General features: G+C 44.6%; 2 protein-coding genes across 4 annotated transcripts in view; one reads left to right on the top strand and one right to left on the bottom strand.

Annotated features, from left to right (window-relative positions):
• The window catches only part of PIKFYVE (phosphoinositide kinase, FYVE-type zinc finger containing), a 99,169-nt gene extending 94,082 nt beyond the window's left edge, over positions 1-5,087 (bottom strand). For all 3 annotated transcript variants that reach the window (XM_014594219.3, XM_014594220.3, XM_019492222.2), the window contains exons 1-2: positions 4,952-5,087; positions 2,967-3,148 (exon numbers count right to left, since the gene is read on the bottom strand). In XM_014594219.3, coding sequence (XP_014449705.1) covers positions 2,967-3,138 — 172 coding nt within the window. In that variant the 5' untranslated portion in view covers positions 3,139-3,148; positions 4,952-5,087. The remainder of the gene's footprint in view (positions 1-2,966; positions 3,149-4,951) is intronic.
• A 4,833-nt stretch (positions 5,088-9,920) lies between these two features.
• Positions 9,921-24,353, top strand: part of IDH1 (isocitrate dehydrogenase (NADP(+)) 1) — a 37,738-nt gene continuing 23,305 nt past the window's right edge. Inside the window, exons 1-4 of the mRNA XM_014594218.3 lie at positions 9,921-10,024; positions 18,192-18,319; positions 21,160-21,451; positions 23,457-23,562. Coding sequence (XP_014449704.1) covers positions 9,971-10,024; positions 18,192-18,319; positions 21,160-21,451; positions 23,457-23,562 — 580 coding nt within the window. The 5' untranslated portion in view covers positions 9,921-9,970. The remainder of the gene's footprint in view (positions 10,025-18,191; positions 18,320-21,159; positions 21,452-23,456; positions 23,563-24,353) is intronic.

Below are 24,353 nucleotides of genomic sequence, written 5' to 3'. Positions count from 1 at the left end.
AAGTACAGGTTGGATGAATGGCCTGTAAGGTGGACAGAAATCTGGCTGGATTGTCAAGCTCAAAGGAATCAATGGCTCAATGTCTGGTTGGCAGCCAGTATCAAGTGGCATGCCCCAGGAGTCAGTTCTGGGGCTAGTTTGTTCAATATTGTCATCAGTAACCTAGAAGATGGGATGGAGTGCACACTCAGCACGTTTGCAAATGACACCAAGCTATGGGATGTCCTGGAGGGTAGGGCTAGGATTCAGAGAGATCTCAACAAATTGGAAGACTGGAACAAAAGGAATCTCAGGAGATTCGCTAAGGAGAAGTGCAAAGTCCTGCACTTACGGCAGAACAATCCCATGTACCACTACAGGCTGGGGACCAACTGTCTAAGCAGCAGCTCTGCAGAGAAGGACCTGAACGTTACAGTGGACAGTAAGCTGAATATCAACCAGCAGTGTGCCCTTGTTATGAAGAAGGCTAACGGCATACTGAGTTGCATCAGTAGAAGCCTTGCCAGCAGATCAAGGGAAGTGATTCTTCTCCTCTATTTGGCACTGGTGAGGTCACATCTGGAGTACTGCATCCAGTTTTGAGCCCCTCACTACAAAGAATGTAGACATATTGGAGACAGTCCAGCAGAGGGCAACAAAAACAGGGGGCTGGGGCACTTGACTTGCAAGGAGAGGCTGAGGGAAATGGGCATATTTAGACTGCAAAATAGAAGACTAAGGGGATTGAATAACAGCCTTCAACTACCTGAAGGGCAGTTACAAAGAAGACAGAGCTAGACTGTGCCCAGTGGTAGCATATGACAGAAGGAGCAATTGTCTTAAGTTGCAGCAAGGGACATTTAGGTTACATATTAGGAAAAACTCTCTCACCAGGAGAAGAGTAAAGCACAGACTATCCAAAGAGGTTGTATAATCTCCATCCTTGGAGGTTTTTAAGGGCTGGCTAGACAAAAGCTTTGGCTGGGGTAATATAGTTGAGGATGGTCCTGCTTTTGAGTAAGGGGTTGGACTAGATGACCTCCTGAGGTCTCTTCCAACGCTAATTTTCTATGATTCTAGGAACACTAATTTAAGCTACACTAGTATAAGCATCAGATATCCACTTCTATACTGTTTGCTCAATGCAAGCTAGTTATATCAGCCTCCCCAGCTAACTACTTGCAACAGCATATCTTATAGTAGCTAGCCGGTCACTTGTTCATTCCCATCACCAAACACCAGCAAATCTTACAACAGTGTACATGTAAATTCCAATAGTGTTAAGGTGCCCTGTGCCCAGGCTGTCTGTAACCAAAACATTATTTTAATTTGCTTATCCAACACTCCATTAATTAAACTGACTGGACTAGACTCATTGAACAGGAGCCATTGACTGGTGTGTGCTTGTTTTGTGTCCTTCCCCAACCAAAACAATTACAGATCTAGAACAGAATGAAAAGCAGAATGTCCTAAATTAATAATCCAAGACATCTAACCATTCTATGAAAAACTTCCCCACTAGCCAAGGGAAGCAGTTTATTCCTTTAATCACTGAAAAAATGTCTTGTTTTCCCTCTGTTAGTTTATACTGTTTTCTTTATCTCAGTGTAATTTCACCAATACCAGAACAAAACCAAATGCTTCCACCATTCCTTGCAAGCTCTTCCACTAAACAGAAGTTTTCCTGGGAAGAATGCTCAAAACCCAGGTGCCAAGTAAAACCCTATCATAGTGGCATAACAAACAGAGTTGGCTCCTGGGACAAACACTGCAGGGGAGGAAGTGCAGGAGAGGGGAGGGCATGCAATACTGACAGCAAGGGAGCAGGTTCTAAGATCAGAGGCAGTTCTCTTACCCATGCCAGGAACTCCTAAACCAAGGTTTGGTAAAATATACCCTGTGTGCTGGATCCAACCTGCAGCAGGTCCCTTGGTCCCACCTGGTCCAGGTGCTATCCAGCCTGTGATGCGTCCCACCACCCCAAGCATGCAGTGGAGCTGGCGTAGCTCTGTGGCTGGACTCCATTTCAAGGCAGCCTAGTGGCAGCTCTTTCCAGCTGCTGCCCCCCCTAGCCCTGGTCCCATGGAAACTCTCGGGGACCAGCGCACACAGCCCTAGCCCAGGCCCTGGCCCAGCCTGCCCACTCTGGACCACAAGGACCCACGCACACCAGCCTGAGATCCCCCCACCCCCGGTCCCAGGCTGCCCATGATGAGCTATGGTGGCGGCAGACAGGGAAAAATTGCTGCTGGGCACAGGGGAAAAAAGTGGCCACCTCCTCCCTCGCTGCTGTCAAGCCCTTCTTGCTGAAGCTGCCCAAAGCAGCTCTCCCACCACCCCTATTCCTTTTTACACTACTGCCCAGTCATGTTACACAGCTTTCTGTAGGACTGAAACTGTGAAAAAAAATATGCCTTTTGAAAGGTGTTTCTAAGAAGTTTCTATACATGAATTATAACAATTTGAGGCCCAAAGATACAGTGCCAATTCACAGGTGATGAAGAGTGAAGAAGGGTAGGGCCAGAGGTAGAGTTCACACAAAGCAGAGATGTTGACTTCACTAGGCAAACAGCATGCCACTTTTAAGTCCAAGAACTGCTTGTGGTGCAGGGAAGAGGACCTTTACTTTCCACCCTTGGTTCCAAAAAGCCCTGCTATGAAGGGTCATTCAGAGGATTGCCTGCTGGCTTGTCTTCAACCATTGTTGGCAGCTGCAGATTTTCAATGAAGCTAGATCAAAGGTTGCAAGTAGGCTTCAACTCTGCACTTTGTACTGTCAGCAGACTTGATCTCAAGACCACAGTTGTATCACCTTTACCACGAGATTGAATCCAGCTCATGTTACATCCAGTATTAAAAGCTTCTCACAGAAGCTTCCTTAATCATCCGTTTGGCCACCAGTCTGAAGCCACGCTCCTAACTAAAGATCTCAGCGAGATACCTATTTACCTGGAAGTAGAAGCAATAGCTCTGTAGTAAGTGCTCACCTTTGCTAAAACGAAAGAGATTTACAAATGAGCTGTAGGCAGATTTAAATGGAGGTTCATCCTGATCAGGAGTCAAGGGTTTGAAGTGAGTGAGATGAGAGGGACTGCTAGGAGAGCGAGGAAGATCATTGACAGAGTCCGGTGTTGGAGACTGTTTGTCATCCGTGGCCATCTCATGTGTCCTGGAAAAAGAAAAGTTGCATCACAAAGAAGCATTTCCATGAATATTATGAAGCAAAGCCAATATCAGGTGCCTTATTTGACTTGATAAAGTTAAATGCAAAGAAGTAAAATTGAAGCTACCCTGCTCTCACATCACATCTAGGCTACAGATGCAGAGAACAGTACTGCTTCTACCTCTCACTGCAAAAATTCACTGTCCTGTATTAACAGGAAGTAGAATTAACAGAGTCATATTCACAAGTTACACAGGTCAGACAGCAACAAGGTAAGAAGGATCAATTAGTGTTTCTAGATCTTTCCAACTGCTTTATAGGTAGCTTAGGAGTTGTGTTTCCTTAGCCTACCATTCTAACTGCAACTGAAAACAGAATGGGACAGTCAAATTATGGTTTAATACACAAATTCTGCCTTTAAGGAAATGAGGAGGATATAAAAGTACTCAAAGCAACCAATTAAAATGGTGCTAGTTGTGGTTCTTGAGATCATGTGCACCTTTCACAACTTCCTTGTTTATAAAGCAGTTAATGAAAAAGGAAAAACCACACAAACAAACCACAACATATGCACAAGAGATGCAATATGCAAGTGAAACAAATTCTTGGTTTATTTTTTGCTAGTTACACTCTAGGATTATCAAAATTAGCCCTGGGGGGTGGGGGGAGGGAAGAAGTCCCCAACTCAGTTTAGCAGAAGAAACCAAAGAGAAAGTGGAAGACGGTTTGCTTTGTTCCCACCTTAAGGTGGCAGAATAACTGTCTGCAAACTTTTAGAACAAGTCTTTGCTAAAGTTGCATACATAAGGGGGCTACCAACTAAGGATGCTCCTCAAGTCTCTTATTTTAAGCCCTATGTATTTAAGCCCTGCTTTGTTTAGCAGTGTTGCATGATAGCATTCTGGCTGACACACATACAGAGCTATGTAGAGACACACATACACACGTGTATGTCCATGCATGCATATATAAATGTATTTCTATATACAATTTATATATAATTAAATCTTATATATGTATGTGGTTTTATGTCTCTCTCTCTCCCTATATATTGCTGCCAATTAAATGCATTTCTTTCCTTAGCATACCTTTTATTTCCACTTGTGCTCAACACTGTTAAAGTGCAATGGTGCTTCCCTGTGCACCCTGCTCACATATTTCAAGTGCTCAGCAATGTTTCATACAGCAGCTCAAACCACGGAGGTGCTCTCAACGCACATGGCAATATGTATGCATGTATGTACCCACGTGCATGCACACACACATATGTATAGAGGTATATATACACATACGCATGGTGCATGTACATTTGTATATATGCACACATACCTGTGCATTTACATGCATGCATATACACACAGTGCATGCATGTCCATACATCTGTCAACATAAGTGTATATATATATATAGGCAGTGTGTACAAATACACACATTAACATGCACACAATGTATATATACGCACCTATACAGATACACATACATGTGTGCATACATGCGTGTACACATTGGGTGTGTGTACACACAGAGTACACACGCACTGTGAGTATTTCTATACATATCTATATACACACACACACACACACGCAGGGTATGTGCACATGCATGTGTGGACACAGCCGTGTACACGAACAGATCACACATCAATCCCTGGCGAGGACCGTCCCCGGAGCCGCCCGCGCCGGCGGCAGGAGCTCCGGCCCGCCGGGACACGGACACTCAGCGGCGCGTGACACCTCCCGCGGGGGGGGGAGAGGGGGAAAGGGCAGCCGGCCGCGTGCAGGACCGGACCGGGCGGGGCCGAGCCCTCACCTGCTCCCCGCCGCCAGCTCCTCCTCCGGGCGCTCGCGCCGGGACCCCGCTCCAGGACAGGCCGGCAACGCCGCGCACGCGAGGCAAGAAAGAAGGAAGGGAAGGAAGCACCGGCCTGCCCCGCCCCGCTTTTCACAGCTCCGCGGCCCGGCCGCTTCCTGCCTCCGCCGCCCCCGCCCCTAGCAACCGTGGGCAGCCCCGCCTCAGCCCCGCCCAATCGGCAGCCGATGCCACGGAGCAACGGGGAACAGACAGCAGCAATCGAGATGCCGAGCAATCGACTTGGCAGGGTGACCGATGGGGGAGAGGGGTGCTGCGGTGGGACCGGCGGTGGCGGGGTGTGTATATATATATATATATATATATATACATGTATATATATATAGTGTGTGTGTGTAGACACACAAATACAAAAAAAATAAGTGTATACATACATGCACACACATATGCATATACCTATACGTGTGTGTATATGCACATACCTGTACATGTGTGTGTGTATATATATATATATATACACACACACACACACACACACACACAATTTATATATACACACGCACACACACACATATAGGTAAGTGTGTGTGTGTATACATTTGATTTTTTTTGTATTTGTATATACACTATAACTATATATATAGTTTATAGTCTAAATTAAATGTTTCCATGGTAACATTTAATTTTGTTATAATATAATATATATATATATATATAATTATATCAAATTACATACATTATATATATGTTAGGGATGTATTTGGTACATAGATATTTATGCACTGCCCTGCCTGCCATCTGAAACCTCCAAGGAAGGAATCCTACCTGATTTACACAACAAAGAGCAACTCAGAACAACTCACAAAGACACTTTCCTGGACCCAGAGAGAGAGATTTCCATCTCAAGCTTCTGTGTGCAAAAATTGAAGTTTATTTCCTACCTATGGGGACTTTTTGCCATCTTTAATTTTCCCTGAGCCTCATGAAGGGCCTTTGAGCCCAAAAGCTTGCAGAAAAAGATAATTTTTTTGTAATTTCCTAGTTGGTCTAATAAAAGGTATCATTTCTGAACCAAGAGTTCTAGATTTTTGCATTATATATATTAAACACACACACATAACTAAATGTTTACATGATACCAGATATATCTGTACCATGTAAACATTTAATTTTGACTATAAACTATATACATAGTTATAGTGTATATACAAATACAAAAAATCAAATGTATACATATACACACACACATACACATACGTATTCCTCCTCAACACCCCTCTGCCCTCACATTGGTTCTCCTACTGAGGTGGATATATATAGTTAATTTTTTTGCTGCCAATACATTACATTCTTTAGCACACAGGTTATATCACCACTTGTGCCCAGTACACTTGAAGCTGAACCCCCAGGCTCACCTTGGTACCACCCCCCAGGAAAGAGCCAGCTGAGAAGGCAAAGCCCCAATTGTCAATACTGCTTCCCACCCACAGGCCAGATTCACCTGTGGCACCACCCAGGCTGAATCATATCAGGCCAGGCCTCTTGATTGACTATCTTGATCGGCTATCTGGTAGCTTCAGCAAGAAGGGCTTGACAGCAGCGAGGGAGAGGTTTTATATTGTACCACTTCTCCCCTGTGCCCAGCAGCAATTTTTCCCTGGCTGCCGCCACCACAGCTCATCACGGGCAGTCTGGGACCGGGGTAGGGTGGTCCCAGACTGGTGTGCGTGGGTCCTCCTGGTCCAGAGAGGGCACAGAGCAGGCTGGGCCAAGTCCAGGACTAGGGCTGTGTGCACTGGTCCATGCTAGTCTCCATGGGACCAGGGCTGGTGGTGGCACCATCTGGAAAGAGCTGCCACTACGGGGCTGCCTAGAAATGGAGTCCAGCCACAGAGCTGCACCAGCCCCACTGCATGCTTGGGGTGGTGGGATGCAACATGGGCTGGATGGCACCTGGACCAAGTGGGACCAAAGGACCCACTGCAGGCTGGATCATGTCTGGCCAGGCCTCTTGATCATCTATCTGGTACCACATAAAACCAGCACAGCCTATTCCATGGTCAAGTTGTCTGCAACTAAACCGGTGCCCCGCACCTAGGCTAGCCTGGGTGAGGGGGGTGTATGGACACACAGCAGAACTAAAAGCAAGATCTGTCAAAGGGCAGATGAGCGTGAGCCAAGAGCCATCCATGTCTGGAAAGGAAATGGGCACCACCAGGTCACTGCCCAAAAAAATCACCAATGATGTACAGCATCTAAGGTGCCTCAATGGTCACAGCAGCCTTGGGACTGACCTGACTTGAGCAGCTCCCATTAAAGTAATTGCTCAGAGCCTGGGCTGCAAGCACTTCTCCCCCCAACTTGAAGGCTCCCAATGCTTCACAGCCTATCTGCCCCCTTCTCTCCCAACCAGGCAAGCTGGCCCCACACAGGACAATACTTCACAAACCTCTCTCATTGCCCTGAGGTATGGCAGCTGTTGCTAGATCTCTCAATGCACAGTCAAACTCATCAGACAGGTTTTATGAAGCAAGGACGCCTGGCCTTAGGCAGTTTAATGTCGCTTAACTCCAAGCGTGCAGTTGGTCCAATCAAAGTTCTCAGTCACCCACAAAAATCCTTGCCTCTTGCATAATTCCTGCCCTAACACAGCTGCAGCATTTCTCCCATGCCATGATTCTCAGCCAGGGTGCTGCAACACCTTGGGGTGCCTTGAGATCCTTTTCAAGGTTGCTGCATGGTGTTAGCATTGTTAGGTGAGCCAACCTGAACCAAGAAGCGCCAGGAGCTGGGAGTCTTCCTGCAACCAGCTCCTCACACCGACCATGTCCGTGACGCCCTGCACGAGGACCTTTCTGGAGCAGTTCCTGAAGTACACCGGTGACCTGAGAGCCAAACCCAACCAGGACAAGGTCTTCGACATCACCTCGAAGTGCAACTCTAGGAACCACTTCATGCCCAGCGGGAACTTCACACGCTTTGTGGACTAGCCCGCCTCTATTGCCTGCCTCTGAACAGGGCTGTCTGCTTTGGCCACCGGGACAAGAGGTGCTGATGGTGCGGCTATGCAGTAGAGACCCTCCCACACGTGCTGTGCAGCTGCAGGCCGCATGCCAGAACCTGGTAGCTCCGTCACAATGCTGTCTGGGACCGCCTGGTGAGAGCCATCCTGGCCGCAGCGGGGGAGATCTCTGTGAACCGTACCGTCCCAGACTGCGAGAGCCAGATGCGACCCGACATCATAATCACAAAGAGGTCAAGAATGTCATGATCATGGATGTAACCATCCCCTTCAAGAACCGGCGCCAAGCTGGGCTCGCAAGCGGGAGAAGTACGCCCTGCTGGCTGACATCCTGAGGGGCTGTGGCTATGACGTGATGGTCGACACACTTATTGTAGGAACGCTTGGAGCCTGGGACCCCAGAAATGAGAGCGTCCTGCATACCTGCCGCGTCTCCCGCCGCTACACCAAGCTGATGCGCTGCCTCATGGTGCCCAACACCATCCGCTGGTCCCATGACATCTACGTGAAACACATCACAGGCCACCGCCAGTACTCCGACCCTACCAGACGAACTGCCGCCGGACTGAACCCAGAGGGGACCGCCTGAACCCCCTCTCTGCACCAGATGGACCTTCACTTTGAGAGGATTCTTCAGCAATGGACAACCCCACTCCACCCAAAGAGGACCCCTGCGATGAGACTCTATGTGGACTGAGACACTTTCTTTGACCTACTTCCTCCACCATTGCAGACCATTGTATGGGTTTGTGTGTATCTATCTTCTTTCTCTCTCAGCATTGTGAAAAAAAGCTTTACACTTATTGTACAGAGATTAATTAGGCCAGAAGAACAAACTTATCAACCCTGCTTTTCTTCTTAGATCTTTATGTATACTTTTAGGTATCTGGGGCTCAGGTCACAGACCACCTTAAAGATAAGGACCAAGACCTTGAATTTAGTCCCATTTTTCTGGGCAGCCAGCACAGAGAGCAGAGGACAGGTTTCATTCAAGCTTATATTGCCACAGAAGTGTACTTTGCACTGTTCTGTACTAATTGCAATTCCCTAAGCCTTGAAGGCCTCCTGTTATCTTATTCCACCAGTCCTTTCTCAACTGGCAGATAATAAAGGCATGAATAATTGAGGCCAGGTCACCAATCTGCTAGCTGGGACAAAGTCTCCCTACCAACCAGAAATGACAGAGAAAGCATTACTTATGGATGCTGAGGGGGGGGGAAGAGCTTTACTCTGAAAAAACTCCTAAGTTACAAACTGACCAGATGTAACTGCCACCGCAAGAGGCTGTGCAGCACTCCCCTTTGCTCATGTGAAAAGCACTAGTGAAATCAGGGGACGTATCCACCCAGCCAACATCAGCCCGCCCTCCGTGTTCAATGAAAACAATAAAGTTTTGCCAGCCCTCCTAACACTGGCACAGGATTGCCCAAGCATCCGTCTCCTGGTGCACACACGAAGGGCGCCTTCAGCTGCAAAGGGTTGAGCTGGGGGGGAGGGGGCTCCACCAACACAAACGCAATGAGGGTGCCCCTGATTCAGCTACGCACTGATCCGCTGATGGCCACATCATGCCAGCCCCTTCCTTGGGGAGACCCTTGGGTCACCCGCCTCCTTGGAAGAGGTGCTGCCGGGGCCACTGGCACTAGTTAGGGGGCAGCATGTGGGACCCCCCTCGCGCCACACGTGCCCCTCTGGGCAGGGCTGCCTGTGCCCCAGCAGGCAGGGCGAGTGACGGCGGAGGAAGAGGCAAGGGCAGAACACCGGACAGCCCACGTGCTTACCCTGCCCTTGGCCTCCGCCTCCCTGCAGCCCTGGAGCACCGCCCCCCCAGCCCAGCAGCTTTGCGTGGGCCGCCCTCATTGGCGTGCCGGCTCCTCCTGCCACCTCCCCATTGGCGGAAGGAAGAGGCGGAGGTGGGACTAAGGCGTCTGGGGCCAGGGGCGCGGGGAGGGCGGAGCGGGCGGCGGTGGAGGAGGCGGCGGCGGCGGCGGCGGCTGATGTGCAGTGAGCTGCCATCTCCTGAGCGGCCAGCAGTGCCTGCGGGCGAAGAGGTAAGGGCCGTGGCTGCTGGGCGGCAGCTGGAGATGGAGGCGCTGCCAGCCCGTGCCTGGGCAGGGCTGCTTGCTTGCACTGCCCTCGCCCTCGTCCCTGCCCCGGCCCTGCCTGGCAGGGCTCTCCAGGGGAGCTGTCAAGGGGCAACACACCTGCACCCCCCCACCCCTGGCCAGAGCCTGGCACCTCGCTCCGAGCTGCGGGTCTCCCCCCCGTGGGCACCTGCCCTGCCGTCTAGTCTCTGCATTTGGCAGCAGCGCCGCTTGGTTGGGAGCCTCCAAAACCCACTGGGGGCGACTCGGTGGCACAGGCACGCGTCGCCTTCAGACCTGGCCCTTTCCACCCTCCTCACCCGCCCTGCTTTGGCAGTTTTGCGTCACTTGATGATGTTGTATATTTTCTCCTCTGCGAGGCAGGGTGAGGCTCTGCTAGCCAGTGCCTCGATTCAGGAGCCAGTTTCAAGCCGGAGAAATCTGGGGCTTGGTCTGCCAGAAGATACCCCCCCGGTCTTTCCCGCCGTGGTTCTGTCGGACTGGGTTGGCAAGGGAGCGGGGATAACGCTCTGGAAACCAGCAAGTGGGAATTCGAAGCTTTGTAAATGGAAATCAAATTGCAGCCGCCACAGAACAGACAAATGGGCTGTCTTCACAGAGAGGTGGCCCATTGTTTAGCTGGGATCATTTCTACCTTATTAAGTCTCTGTTCTGTATAGGGATTTTTTCCCCCAGTATAATCTAGATGGCAAATCTAGGCCATCAGAATTATTCTGTAGTAACTCCTTGTGTGATATGCCTCTTTTTTTTTTTTTTTTGTGGTAGTTATAAAAGTGGCTTTGTTCAGATAGATTTGTTTCACTTCCAAAGGGCTTCATGCTAAGCTGAAAGAAAGTCTATCGTACCAAAATAAGAGCATCTATCCATGGGGGTTAATTGGTTTAGTTAGACAAATACGATGGGTAAAAATTTCCCTTCCGATATAGGGTCTAAGGGACAAAGTCCACTTCCAGTCTTTACCTACATTTTGGGCTACATGATGATACCCATGCATCTGTATAGCCAACCCTTTCACCAGGGTAAACTAGAAGTGAACAGACAAATATTGGTCTGCACCAATTCTAATTTGCTTCAATGGAGTGCAAAATTGCCTTGGGTCCCCCCCCCCCCCCCCCCAAAAAAAAAAAAAAAAAGAAATACTACAGCAGAAGAGGGATATAAAATATACCAGTGTAGGTGTTGTCTGTCCAACACTTACCTTGGACTAGCCATTTGTTCAGTGCTTTCACCTGCTCCCTGCCACCTACTGGCAAGGCACTATATTAGCTACCCTGGACTAAATGTTTGTCTCTCTATCCCAAATTTAGGTATCATTACATTGGTGCACAAGAAGAACAATATAAATTAATGTTAGTGTCAGTCATTTGTTTCCTCCAGTAGTTCACAACCTCATTAGACTCATGCCAACTCTTAGTTTTCACTCACTTTTTTTGAATATGGAAAAAATAACTGAGCAATTCTTCTGTTTCAAAGAACATTGCAAAACACAACAGATCAGAATGTGCTTGGCACTATGGATTCCAATTTGGAATCACTGGCTGGACATTTGGTTTCCCCAGGGACAACTAGCAGTGGGACACTTTGTGCTGCATCTAGTTGTCCCCAGGGAACACCTGTGCCCTACACCCTCTGGAACATGGCAGGTTACCTTGGGTGGGGTAAGGGAGGCTAGGGCCAGCCCAGTGCAGCCTTACCTGGGGTCCTAGGGGCCTCCTGGGGCTGCAGTAGTGGTGATCCTGCCGCGCAGAGCCTGGGCAGAAGCCAGAGCACCAGGCTCTGGTTTTGAGCAGCATGCACCCCTCTGCTTTTTTTTTTTTTTTTTGTGCAGCTTTTTTTAAGCCAGGATATCCAGGGCTCAAAACCCCCACTGCACTGCTCCCTTGCAGCATGGAGAACAGCTGAATGTGTAGTATGTGGCACTGTGGGCAGGTCTGTGGCACCACATACCACGTGGCCATTTTCATTTGGACATGGCCTCTGGGTTTATCTTGGGTTTATCATAGATAGGTGTTTGCACATCTAACAGTGCTGATATTGCATGGCACCCAGTGGCACTCTTCAAAGGATGTTACGGTACTGTGGCACCACAGTTGAGAATCACTGTCTTAGATACTTGAGTTTAAGCCAGCACCATAATTGCACCATTGTCCAAATACACTTACTCAAAAGTACATTGTATCTTGCACTTAGGTTAGCGTGTTGCACCAGTTGGAAACAGACGAGTTGCTAAACTGTAAAAAAAAAAATCTCTGCCAGTGATTCCAAATTTATACTGGTTTCACTGAAAGTAAATTTTTATTTGTAGGATATTTTCCCTAAACCTGAAGTAAGAGTTAATCACAGTTGTTCAGGATTTAATATCAGCTGTTTTGTTAACTGTTATCAGGAGATAAATTGCTTAAAGATCTCAGATGCTTTGGCAGAACCAAGAACAAAAAAATATCCAGCTCTCCTGATTGGTAATCTTGTGCTCTAATCACAGGTAGGACTCCTTCACCAAAAGCCAAACTCAAAAAATAAGCCCAGAAATAGTCTATGATACTCAGACTGTGGCTCCTAAGTGACTTTTAAATTTATCCTCTGCAGTTTCTGCACTGAATAAAAAAATCATATTTTAAATTTTAAAAATTCAGTATTTTAAAGTAATTTATTTGTCCCAATTTAAATTATTTTTAATATTTATTTTTTTAATAAACCTGTTTAAAATGAAATCTGAATATAATCCAAGCCTAGTAAGGCCTTACTTTTTTTTCCCCTTAATATTCTGAGACGATAAATTTATGTTGAATCCATGGCTCTTGGAAATTCAACATAAATAAAAATAAGGGAGGGGAAAAATTGTCTAATTTTAAAATACTTGGAGGGCCTGGGTAATTTAAGAGATTGGCCTCATTTTCAAGAAACGTAGGTGAGTAGGATTTAAGTTCCAATCAATTTCACTTAGCCTAGGAAAAATTTTAAAAGTATTTAAATTGAAATAATCAGTTTAATTCATGGATTACAGTTGATTTCTCTACATGATCATAACTTAATTGCAAGTATAAAGCATGCTTTGGTAAGAAGCATTGTGTACCCACAGCTTGTAAGATGGTTTTGTTTAATAATAAAAAAAATCAAATTTATGTTGTTTTATGTGTGTTAGTTAGATGGCAGGTATTTTCCTAATGCAACTGATTGACAAAATTAGGAGCAAAAAATAACTACTAGCAAATAAGCAATGTCCGTTACCATATTTAACCCCAAATAAAGTAATAAAAATGTTAACATAGTAAGATTATATATATTTATTTAAAACAATTATATATAATTGCTGTATACAGCATGCAGCAAAAAAATTGTGCAAAGACTTCATTTAGCTTTAAATATTCATATTTCAATGGTTATGTCAACCAATGTAAGTGTATCTTTCTTGAGAAAATTAATGGAAGTGCAGATGGAAAAGTTTTAAATTGAGATTTTTTTTTCACTTGGCAGTTTAAATCAATGATTTGAATTGCCTTCATGTAAATCTGTCCAACCTTAGCAGAAAGGGTTGGTAAAGAAGCGTGAGGGGTTTTTGTTGCTGGTTTTCACTGCGTGCGTTGGGTTGGTCTCTCCTGCAGTCTTGAATAATACAACACAAGCACTATCTGTCTGTAATACAGTAAAACTACTGCATTTTCTAATAGGGATGCAAATAGCTCCCACCTTATTACAGACTAATCAAACAGGAAATATTATTATGCTCACATGTTTTCTGAATCCTGTCTTCAGTTTCCTGAATACTGAGGAACTGTTGTAGGACTCTGAGTGGACAAATGGAAGAGAATGGTGACTGTTAATAGATGAAGATACAAATATGAATGTATCTGCTGCCCTGACGAATGGGAAAAGATTTTTCGTGCTGCAGCAGGATAGTGTAGAAGTGTTTCCTTATTATGCAATGCCATGCTCGCTCAGTTTAAAAAAAAAAACAAACAAAAACTTGCAGAGACATTTCTGTACAACTCATGATTTCACGCTTTGTAGCCATCTTGGAGAACAGAAATTTCAAAATCTCAAACAGTTGAAACTGAATCAAAGGGTAACACAAATCCAGTTACCCAGTCTTACGTGCAATTTTGTAAGTAACAAAATAAATAAAACCATATGTCGATGATGAGATACACTTTAAAATGGATATTAATGTTCAACAATGTTCCTAGATTAAAAGGAGCTAGACAAGACTTGAGTAAAATTCAGCTTCCAGATTCTTCTGGGTAAGAGGGCTTCAGATATTTCAGAGAACATTGAAAAATGTAGTGAAAAAAATGTCTAGATCAGCATTGCACTTGGCAAAAGTTTGGATAGTAACAATATCCCCCAGTTATTGATATGTGTCAGAGCAAGTACTTGGGAGCTAGATGTGACAAAAGACCTTTTGGATCTGATAACATTGCAAAATGGTGGTAATGGAGAAGACATAAAAATCACTGTCATGGATGTCCTCAAAGTTTTTTGATTAGCACTAGAATAAGTAACAGCCTTGCAACAAACAGGGCTCTAGCTATGCTAGGTAAGAGAAGCAGTGCTGTTTCTTTGCTTTGGCAAAAACTGAAATGTGAAAAATCAACTCATGAAATTGTCTCATCTCACTGCATTGTACAGCAGGAAGCATTTATTGCAAAGTTTGCTTGTCTTCAGGAGATCATGAAAGAGCTTATTGAATTGGTCTGTTTTATCAGGACAGGAGCCAGAGACCACCAGCCATTCAAAATTCTGTGGGAAGAATTTGAGATGGAGTATGGTGATTTGCTTCTGCAGTAACAATTTTTTTTTGGAAACTAGTAAACCATCTTTCTCATTGCAAAATTAGCCAGGAAGTTTCTCTCTGTCTTCCCATCAACCTGAAATGCAAAGAATCCTTTTCTGTGCTAATTCAGATCAAAAGTACTAGGCAAAATATACTGTCCAAAATGAAAACCATCTTTGAATTGTGGGGACCACTCTAGAACTAGGCCTTGTATTGAAATCATGTAGCCTGCTGACCTCCGTGAGCATAAGAATCAGACAACGTCCTGTGTTTCTTCAGTTTTAATGATACAAGTGTTTCTGTGATAATTGCAAATAAATGGCCAAGTGTTCAAAATGCAGATCGAGTAAATGGAAAAGAATTATCATTTTAGAGGGGGGATTTTTTCTGCAGTACATAGTTTTTTTCTCCTTTAAGCATGAGTGGTTGCCAGAGACCACCTGGCAGTATCTTTGCTGATGTGGCTCTTTAGTTAACACTGACTGCTGATATTGATCCTGGAGTGGTATTTATTTTTAAATAAATAGGCTAGTATGATTTGGGTCTAAGTATTGGTTATGGCCATTTTATATAGTGGTTTTTAATAACCACTAGGCAGGCATATTTAATACTGGCAGACAGACCGTCTTTGGACATTACGTATAAAACTTCAGAATGTTTCAGATCAGTATTATTCAGATCAGTGTGTCAAGATGAGCTTATTAACACAAGGCTGCAAACTATTAGCACTTTTTGAGACTCTCTTTTAAAGGGAGTAAATAATCTTAATGATGCATAGCCTAGTGGTTGGAGCACAAGACTGATATCAGGAGTTCCCTGTTCTAGTCCAGAACTCTCTGACTATAGGCATGTCCCTTAGCCCATCTGCCTGTGCTTCCCCCTCTGGAAAGTGGTACGCCACCCCTTTCCTACCCCAGAGGGTTCTGGAGAAGCTCAGTTAATGCTTAGGAACAATTCTGATACTATTTCACAGTTTGTTAAAATTTGAGTGTAATTCAATATTTTTTTTAATTTAAAGAAAAATATAAAAAAAGGACACATGAATGTTGAATATGAATTACTAATATAATGACTTCCTACTGTAAGTGAGGACCAGCCTCCCCAATCCTCCCAGCAGTGTATAGAGGGCTTCATCCTGCAAACTTCTATGCCTCTGTTCAAGTTTACTCTTGTGAGTAGTCTTGTCAAAATCGGTGGGATTATTTATCAACACGTACACTGCCCACACATAACTTTACTGAACAGGGGCCTTGAGTTTTTCTTCTTTCTAACTTTAGGACTTTAAAATAACCAATAAAAACCACATACAAGAATTGGATTGCATTTGAAGGGGAAAAAATGCCAAGTCATAGCTCTTGCCTAACAAGAAGCAGTAACTAAGAGATTAACTGAGCAAATACTTTATGCTCTACAATTTTTGTTGTTGTTGTTGGCAAGGATCAAAGTGCAAATTTGAGTGTTTAATTTGAAGGTAGAATCAAATGGTTTGAGGATTCATCTGTTGTTTTCCAAAAACAAATCTATTCCAGTGTTTAACCCAATAGCAAAGCATCCAAGTCAGAATTAGGATTGAAGCTACTTTAAAAACGACAAACTTGATGTTTCTGTACCTCTCTGCCTCTAAAACAGTTGCAAAGCATAGTGACGTTGTGTTTAGAGGCATGCTGACGTGATCTCTATTGAAATAATATATTATGCTAAACCCAAGTATTAAAAAATAAACAAATAAAAAAATCATGGTATGCCTTCTCCTTCTTCCTGTTCCCCATCATGACATTTCTCCCGCCCCCACCCCCGGTTAAATACATTTCTTCACGTATGTCTTTTAACCTTTGAGTCTTTGGGAAGCACTATAGTCCTATGTTGTGGTGGTGGTGTTGCTTTTTGGGCCTTTCCTTCTCACCCCCTCCCTACCCCATGAACATTCTGATTCTTGCCTAATCAGATGCATTTGGGAGCTGATGAAGCTTTAAGAGGAACACCAAATATGATGAGATCCACAATCAAATTGTTAGTGTTGGCACTACTTTCCCCTTCTCCTTCCACCAGTCAGTCACACGCTCTTCCCATCTTCTTCCAGAGCTAGAAACAGAGCCCAGGAATTTAAATGTTTTTTGCCAGTAAGGTGAACACAGGCCTCAAATGGGTTCATTTCTAGTGGGGGAAACTTTTGAGACATTTCTCCTGCTAGAAGTTGTTCTGGGAGAGGAAACAGTACAGGCATCCAACCTGAAGCTGTCCTCTCTCCCTTGTTCTCTGCGCCTTCCCCAGAAGGCTTAGGTAGCTGGCTGCTCCACTCCTGGTCCTGTGGGATTGGAATAACAGAGCAAATTCTCCTGCCAGGTCCCCAAACTGGGGGCCCTGATGGTGCTGTAGGCACCAGCTTTTTCTTTTATATTTCAAAGCTACATGTGCAGCCTTGCACTTAGAGCTGCAAGTGCAGAGCTCTGCATGTACCACATGAAGCGAGCTTTTCCCCTGCAAGGTACTTCAAAGCCAGTACCCTCATCTCCCCTGGAGTGGAGGAAACGGGGGGCAAAGCCCCCAGCCTTATCCCTGAATCAAGCACTCCCTGGTCTGGGGATTAGGTAGGGAGCATTGTCCCACTGCTCCTCTCCCCTGCCAGACTGGTCCAGGTGGGTGTAAAGCCCTCAGCCCAAGGTGATTCTTGCTGCTTCCTTCCCCTTCCGGACCAGATCAGGAGTGGAGTGTACAAGTGTTCATTCTTGGAAGAGAAATGCTTACAAAGGATATCTTTCAGTCTGACACCTGGAAGATGTTTCCCTTGGGGGAAAAATTAAGTGAATACTTGCACACTTATCACTTCTGTTGGGGGAAAAAAGGAAATTCTCCTGGTAGAATTATAACACTTGTACGAGGATATCACTTCATGTTTTTGCTTGCTCCAGCTGCATCATAAGTTAGAGGCCTCATACGGTTAAGAGCCTGTGCGAATGAATCTCTTTCATACTGAAGGTTTTTTACATTGCTCCACAGACCTTGAAAAGGGGGGAAATTACTGATGCCCCAGTGTAATGGGACCTTGGTAGAAATAAGCATCAAACCTTTTTGGTCTAATCTTTCACACGGATACAATGGTGTAAACCAAAACAGCTCCATTAAAGTCTGTGAGATGCCACCAGAGTCACGTGGGAAATCGGATTCTGCCAGTAAAATGGGGTTTTGCAAGGGCTGGTGCTCTTCTCTTTTTTTTTTTTTTATTCCTTCCTTTGTGAGGGTCTGCATTTGCCCTATTGGAACCTCTGTTTCTTCAGTTTGTCATAGAAGTGTGCCTGGCTGAATATGCATGCCATATGTTCTTTTCTTTTTAATCTCATTTAGTTCAAGATGTCCAAAAAAATCCATGGAGGGTCTGTTGTGGAGATGCAAGGAGATGAAATGACCAGGGTGATTTGGGAATTGATCAAAGACAAGCTGATTTTTCCATATGTGGATCTGGATGTACACAGGTAACCACCCTTATATACCACACTTACTCAGATCTAAGTCAACCTTGAATTTAAGATGACCCCCCTCCCCTAGTAATTAGATTCTACGTATGGAAAATGTATAAATTTGTTATAATGTTCCAAGTATAGAATCTAATTGGTTGTCTGAATTTATCCCCACCCTGTTGCTACAGCAGTAAAAACACTGGCTGGGGCAGAAGGATGGCTGGGGAGGAAGTCAGGTGGGCCTGTTGCCCTCTACCCCTCCCCTTCTTCCCCCTGCAGCCTTCCTGCCCTCCCCTTCCCTGCCACTGACATGCCCCGCCCCGAACTCCCCCAAAGCCTCTGCCTTTTCCCTGTGCACTCCCCATAATCTCTGTCCCTTGCAGTCTCTGGCTCTTTCCCTCTACCCCGTACTGTCAGATGTTGCTCAGGCTCTGTTCCTTCCCAGAGCACAGCATGTGGAAGCTCGGCCCTTGCTGGGTTATGCAGGAGTGTCGTTGTTGCTGATGGGCCAGGCAGGGGGCAGTTTTCCTGTGCTCTGTGCCTTGGAGGGAACCCAGCCCAAGCCAAAGTCGAGTTGTGCCTGACGGTAATGGGGCGGAGGGGAGCGGGTGTCAGAGGGCCAGTGGAGGGTGGGGTAGGAGGCTGCCGTGACTCTGACTCTGACCCTGACCCAGGCTCGGGGCCAGAATCGGAGCCGCAGCAGCTGCCTGCCTCTCTCTTCCCCGCCCTGCTTTATACATTAATCTAAGATGAGAGGCTCTTCTCCCCTGCTTCAAATCTATCATCTTAGATTTGAGTAAATATTCGAGTAAGTGTTATAAGAATCGGTCACGTTACAATGCAGTGGACATTGGGTGGGAGGGTTGTATCTTTATAGCTTATCTGAAAATGGGTTGGGAACTTTTTTTTTTTTTTTTTAACCTTTAAATTACTGCGGTAGGGGATGACATATGAAGCTCTCCCCTCCTAGGATCTTACTTCTGCCCAGCTTGAAAAATGACTCAGGTTGACTATTTTCTGGCGGAAAGCTTGAATATCTCCTCTGTGATCCTGCTCCTGTGAATACTTTCATTCATTTTCTGGGGCTACTTACAGCAGTTAACAATCTATGCCCAAGCATATGCAAACTTATCTCTGCATTATACCTCCTAGAAGGCACAGGGACAGAAGTAGCAGCCTGGCCAGAGAGGATGTGCAGGTAGCCACCTCTGTGTCCCTCTAAATCCAGGACTAATAATGCTTGCATCACTAGAGCAGCTTGCATAGCTACCCATGTGACACTTTTCAAGCCTAGAATAACAGGAACACAAAGCATCTGGTTTTGTCTCCAACATATCCTAACACAGGGGGCTTCTCAAAAGGCCATCATTGGGCTAACCTAGTTGGCTTCATGCCATTGCTGTGCTTGGGGGAACTCTCCAGGGGTCTATTTACCTTCTGAGGCAATGGAAATAGCATAGAGAGGCTGGTGTATGGGAATAAAAACTGCCTCGGTGTTCGTGGGACTGGGCCCTGTTCTGAGTAGCCTGCAACTAAAAGATCACACTTCTGTCAGTTTTCTAAATTGTATCTGTCCTTTACTGCCACACCCCAGAACAATAAACAGTAGCAGCAAGTCTTTTATAGAAAAATCTTGCAGGTATAAGTGGAGGAGGACAGGAATAAAAAAGGAATGTCTTGACTGTAATATTTATTTTACCATAACATAACAAAAATTTCCTGTTCCTCCTAGTTTGCAAGTAGTATAGCTCATTGTAAGACTTTTGAGTTGTAATGTTGCAGTGTGAAATGACATTGTACAGTTACTGGGATGGCAGCAATATTCATGCAGGGTTTTTCTAGCTGTATAAAAGGTTTTCAGTGCTATATTCATTAGTCAGCCCATGATCCTGACCTTTTCCCTACTTCTAGAGCCGTTTACTTTTGTTCTGAAGACTGAACCAGCTACTCGACAGGACTTTCAGCTTGCTGGTGCCAAGACTGAGCAGACGAACACTGGAGCTTATTGCACATGCATATAGTGTGTAGAAGAGCATTCATTCTTAAAAAAGGAAGGGGCGAGTTAGGTACCAAACACAATGGCTGTGTTCATGCTGTGTTTGAGATGCACAACTATTTATACTTCAAGGACAAAATATGCAACACACCCTTTTTCTAGAGTTATAAAGTAGTAGCAAGTCTAGTAAATATGAAACCCTTCACTGTTCAAAGAAACGTTTGTGGGTTTTCCTGAGAGACAACATGGTGGAGAGCCTGTCAGCACTTGCTGTTAATGTTCTGAAATTCTGCTGTGCTCCCTGTTGTGTCACGTCAGGGAAGACTTAGTCCCAGGCTTAAAAAGCTGACAGCAGGGGAGTCAAATCCACTCAAATATCAAGCTGGTTCACACCATTATAATCTCTGGCAAAGTGCCCCATTGCAGCAAGTCCTTTGGAAAAGGTTCAAGCAGTTCAAAGTTAGCCATAACTTCATTTGTGCTGCCATGGGTTACAGGAGGAGAATGGAGCCAAGAAAGTGGGTGGAGCTTGTTGAGAATGAGGTGTGTGGCCAAGGCAAGTGGAGATACAGCACATCTGTATGTCCCTGGTGCTATGGGGACTCCTGGGCAGCCTTTACCATAAACTAAAGCTACTCTGACCTCACAGCCACAATCCTTAAAGAAGACAGTGGTGTCAAGACTATGTACTCACTCCAAGTTTAAATCCTGCTGCCATGCAGGGAAGAACTGTTTTCAGATCAGTTTTATGACTGAGTTCTGGGATCTGTTGGGGGGGAAACTTATTTAATTTAGAAATCCATAAATATCAAGTCAGTCTATAAAGCGAGCTTTATTCTTTTTTTGGGTTTGCTTGTAGCTATGACTTAGGCATAGAAAATCGTGATGCAACAGATGACAAAGTGACAGTGCAAGCGGCAGAAGCCATAAAGAAGTACAACGTTGGCATCAAGTGTGCGACCATAACCCCCGATGAGAAGAGAGTGGAGGAGTTCAAGCTGAAACAAATGTGGAAATCTCCCAATGGGACCATCCGTAACATTCTGGGTGGCACAGTCTTCAGGGAAGCTATTATCTGCAAGAACGTCCCCCGACTGGTGACTGGATGGGTGAAACCCATTGTCATTGGCCGTCATGCATATGGGGATCAAGTGAGTTACTTTAGGGTCCTTCTAGTTTAAAATTTTACCGTGTACAACTGAAGATTCCAAGGGAATAGGACTGGCACAAATTCTATACACCCAACATGTCTGACATCTCATAATCCTATGTTTATTATGTGTGATTTATGGATCACAGTGAACATTCCACCTTTTTCCACATACATTAATTAGTATTCTTAACAATACCTAGCATACTACCTTGGTCCATGATGAAGACCCCTGAGTATTACTACACTTTTTATAATATACAGAGGTCCATGCTAGAGGCCGGGTGCTGAAGAGTAGCATATGCTCCAACTCCTAGAATCATTCTGACTACTTCAGCACCCTAGAGGCAAGAATACCTTTCCCAGTTACTGCTGAGATACTTCATCTCACCCCAATGCAGTTGTGACTACAAAAAATGCACTGTATCCCCAAATCTTTTCCTTTCTTCCCATCTCAGTGGTGGTGTGCAATTTTCTGAACAGGTTGCAGATTATCTAACTTTAGTTTCAAAATCTCTGCTATGTCTATTTCCACCAGACATTTTGACAACTTTTCGTTTTCATTTCTGACTACATGCCTCTTAAAAAAGGAGAGGGAAAAAAAGGATTATACTCTTTGGATACAGTTAATCAGGCTTGGTTTGCTTGGGGAGACTAGGAAAATGTTAACTTGGAGACCTCAGATCAGATAGTAAAAAAAGCATTCCCCAGCTTTCAGTTACGTCTTAACACTGTAAGAGTTGATGTAAGATGAATCTGTGAGAGTCCTCTGATGTTCAGTTTGTATAACTCCATTTACCTGCAGAACACACACACACACACACACACACACACACTGGCAGCAGAACCACTCTTCCCACATCCCCCTGCCCTGCGAACACACAATCAAAATTTAGGCAATATCTAGAGATAAGTCAGACTCTTGAGGGAGAGAGAGAGTAGTCAACTTACTAGCCTCATTTGCTTCTATTATATAAATAGGTCTTTCATGTATGATGAAAAGCAGGAGGGAAACTGTTGGGTTTTTTGGGTGTGTTTTTGTTTGTTTTTTATCAACCTGCCACATTTTTACTTTCATATTAAGTTTTTTGTTAGAGATCAATGGGCGCTGACACTTTAGTGTTTATGGGGATTTCTTCAACAGTCCAATGAATGTGGCCACTGGGAGGCAGCAAAGCCTGACTATTTCACAAGCCCTGGGCTTTTTTCCCAGCACAGCCACACATCTGTGCGATGCAAAGTGCCATCATCTCATGCATTACCATTCCTATCTGTGAAATGGGAACTGTTGTACTTTTCAAAGTTCCCTAAGATCCCTGGAGGCAAAGTGTTTAACAGAGCTACATGTTTGTTGAATAGATGCTAAGCACTAATACTTATAGGGCATTTCTTGCATACTTAACCTTCTGATCTCCCCGTACCATTTTAGCTATGTCCCTATCAGCAGAAATAAATCTTTGAGCCTTAGCCTTGGGGAAAAGAATATTTTGTTTTATAGCTTTAAGAAGTAAGCCAAAGGCATTGTATAATTGAGGCAGTGGAAAGTGTAATAGAGGTGCACAGTCTGATGCTAAGGCAGAAGACTGGAAACCTGCCAAAGTGAGTGAATAAAGTAAAAGAAGTATAGGGAATAGGGAAAGGGGACAACAGGCATAGAGCTAGAGAAGTTGCAAAAGAGTTTAAGGAGCAAAAAAGTTGCTAGTGTCGGCAAGGAAACTAGGTGAGGGAGTGAAAGTTTTAATAGAAGAATGTGAGGTAGGAACATGGCAACATTTGTCCAAGGCAGCTTGAAAGAGGATAGAGGAGTGGGTTTGTTTTTCTTTTTGTAACTAAGTTTTACAGTCTTTTTGTTCTCTAGGATGCATGTTTCTGGTATGGGCAATGCTTATATCAATTAAGAAACATCTCATGAGAATCTGAGTATTGAATTTATTTTGTTGTTCAGCTGCCTGTTGGGTAAAATCACTAAGCTGATTAAATTTTTTTGCCCATCTCCCTTGTTACAGTACAGAGCAACAGATTTTGTGGTTCCTGGTCCTGGAAAAGTAGAAATGACATACACACCAAAAGATGGAGGTAAACCAGTGACATATGTGGTCCATAACTTTGAAGGTATGTATAACATCTTACAGAGCTGAGATTGTAAGTGGTATTTGTCTAACAAACCCATTTGCAAATAAATTTGGTATCTTTTGGACTGGTCCAAGAAAAGAACCTCTCTTTCCTACTGGTTACTTATGTATCTTACATGCTGTGGGACAGAAAATCTTAGATGCAAATCTGACTGGGAAACTATTTGGGGGAAAGTGTCTTTATCTGATATATTCCATACTGTTATGTATATGTATATGAAGGCCAAATTTAGGGTATTATGTGCATCATTCATTCAGGTATCATTTCCTGTTCTTTTTGTATGTTTGGCTTGGCAGAGACACTTAAGTTGCCATATGTTTTTGTATGTAAAATATTACACCCCCCACCCCCACGCGCATCATTTTAGTATATATTAGAGTTGGGATACTTGCAGCATTTTTAAGGGGCCATGTAGCCTTTCATTTATAGGTTACCAGTTTGAATCTAGCTCAGCTTCAGCTCAGTAGAGGTTAAGGTTTATTTTGCCATCTAACAGAGGATTCATCTCCTGTAGGGACTGCCAGTTTAATGGGTTTCTGCCCCAACTTCTGCAGCAGGGTTACTGTGATGCACTTCGCTAATTATAGTCCATGAAGAGGCTAAAAACTGGATGGAGAATGAACTCCTTCTGTTACTCCCATAAGATGGTCCTTCCACACAAATTGTGACTGAGGCAGGCTGGTACAACCACATGTATGAAGATTGCCTTTAGATTGCCAGCACGTAAACAGAAGACTTTGTTTGCCAGTGCCATAAATTTGAAACCATTC

Source organism: Alligator mississippiensis, chromosome 4, assembly GCF_030867095.1.
Source record: "Alligator mississippiensis isolate rAllMis1 chromosome 4, rAllMis1, whole genome shotgun sequence".
NCBI classification, from domain to species: Eukaryota; Metazoa; Chordata; order Crocodylia; family Alligatoridae; genus Alligator; species Alligator mississippiensis.
Note: the sequence above shows the minus strand (reverse complement) of the source record. Positions and strands in the feature narration are given on the sequence as shown.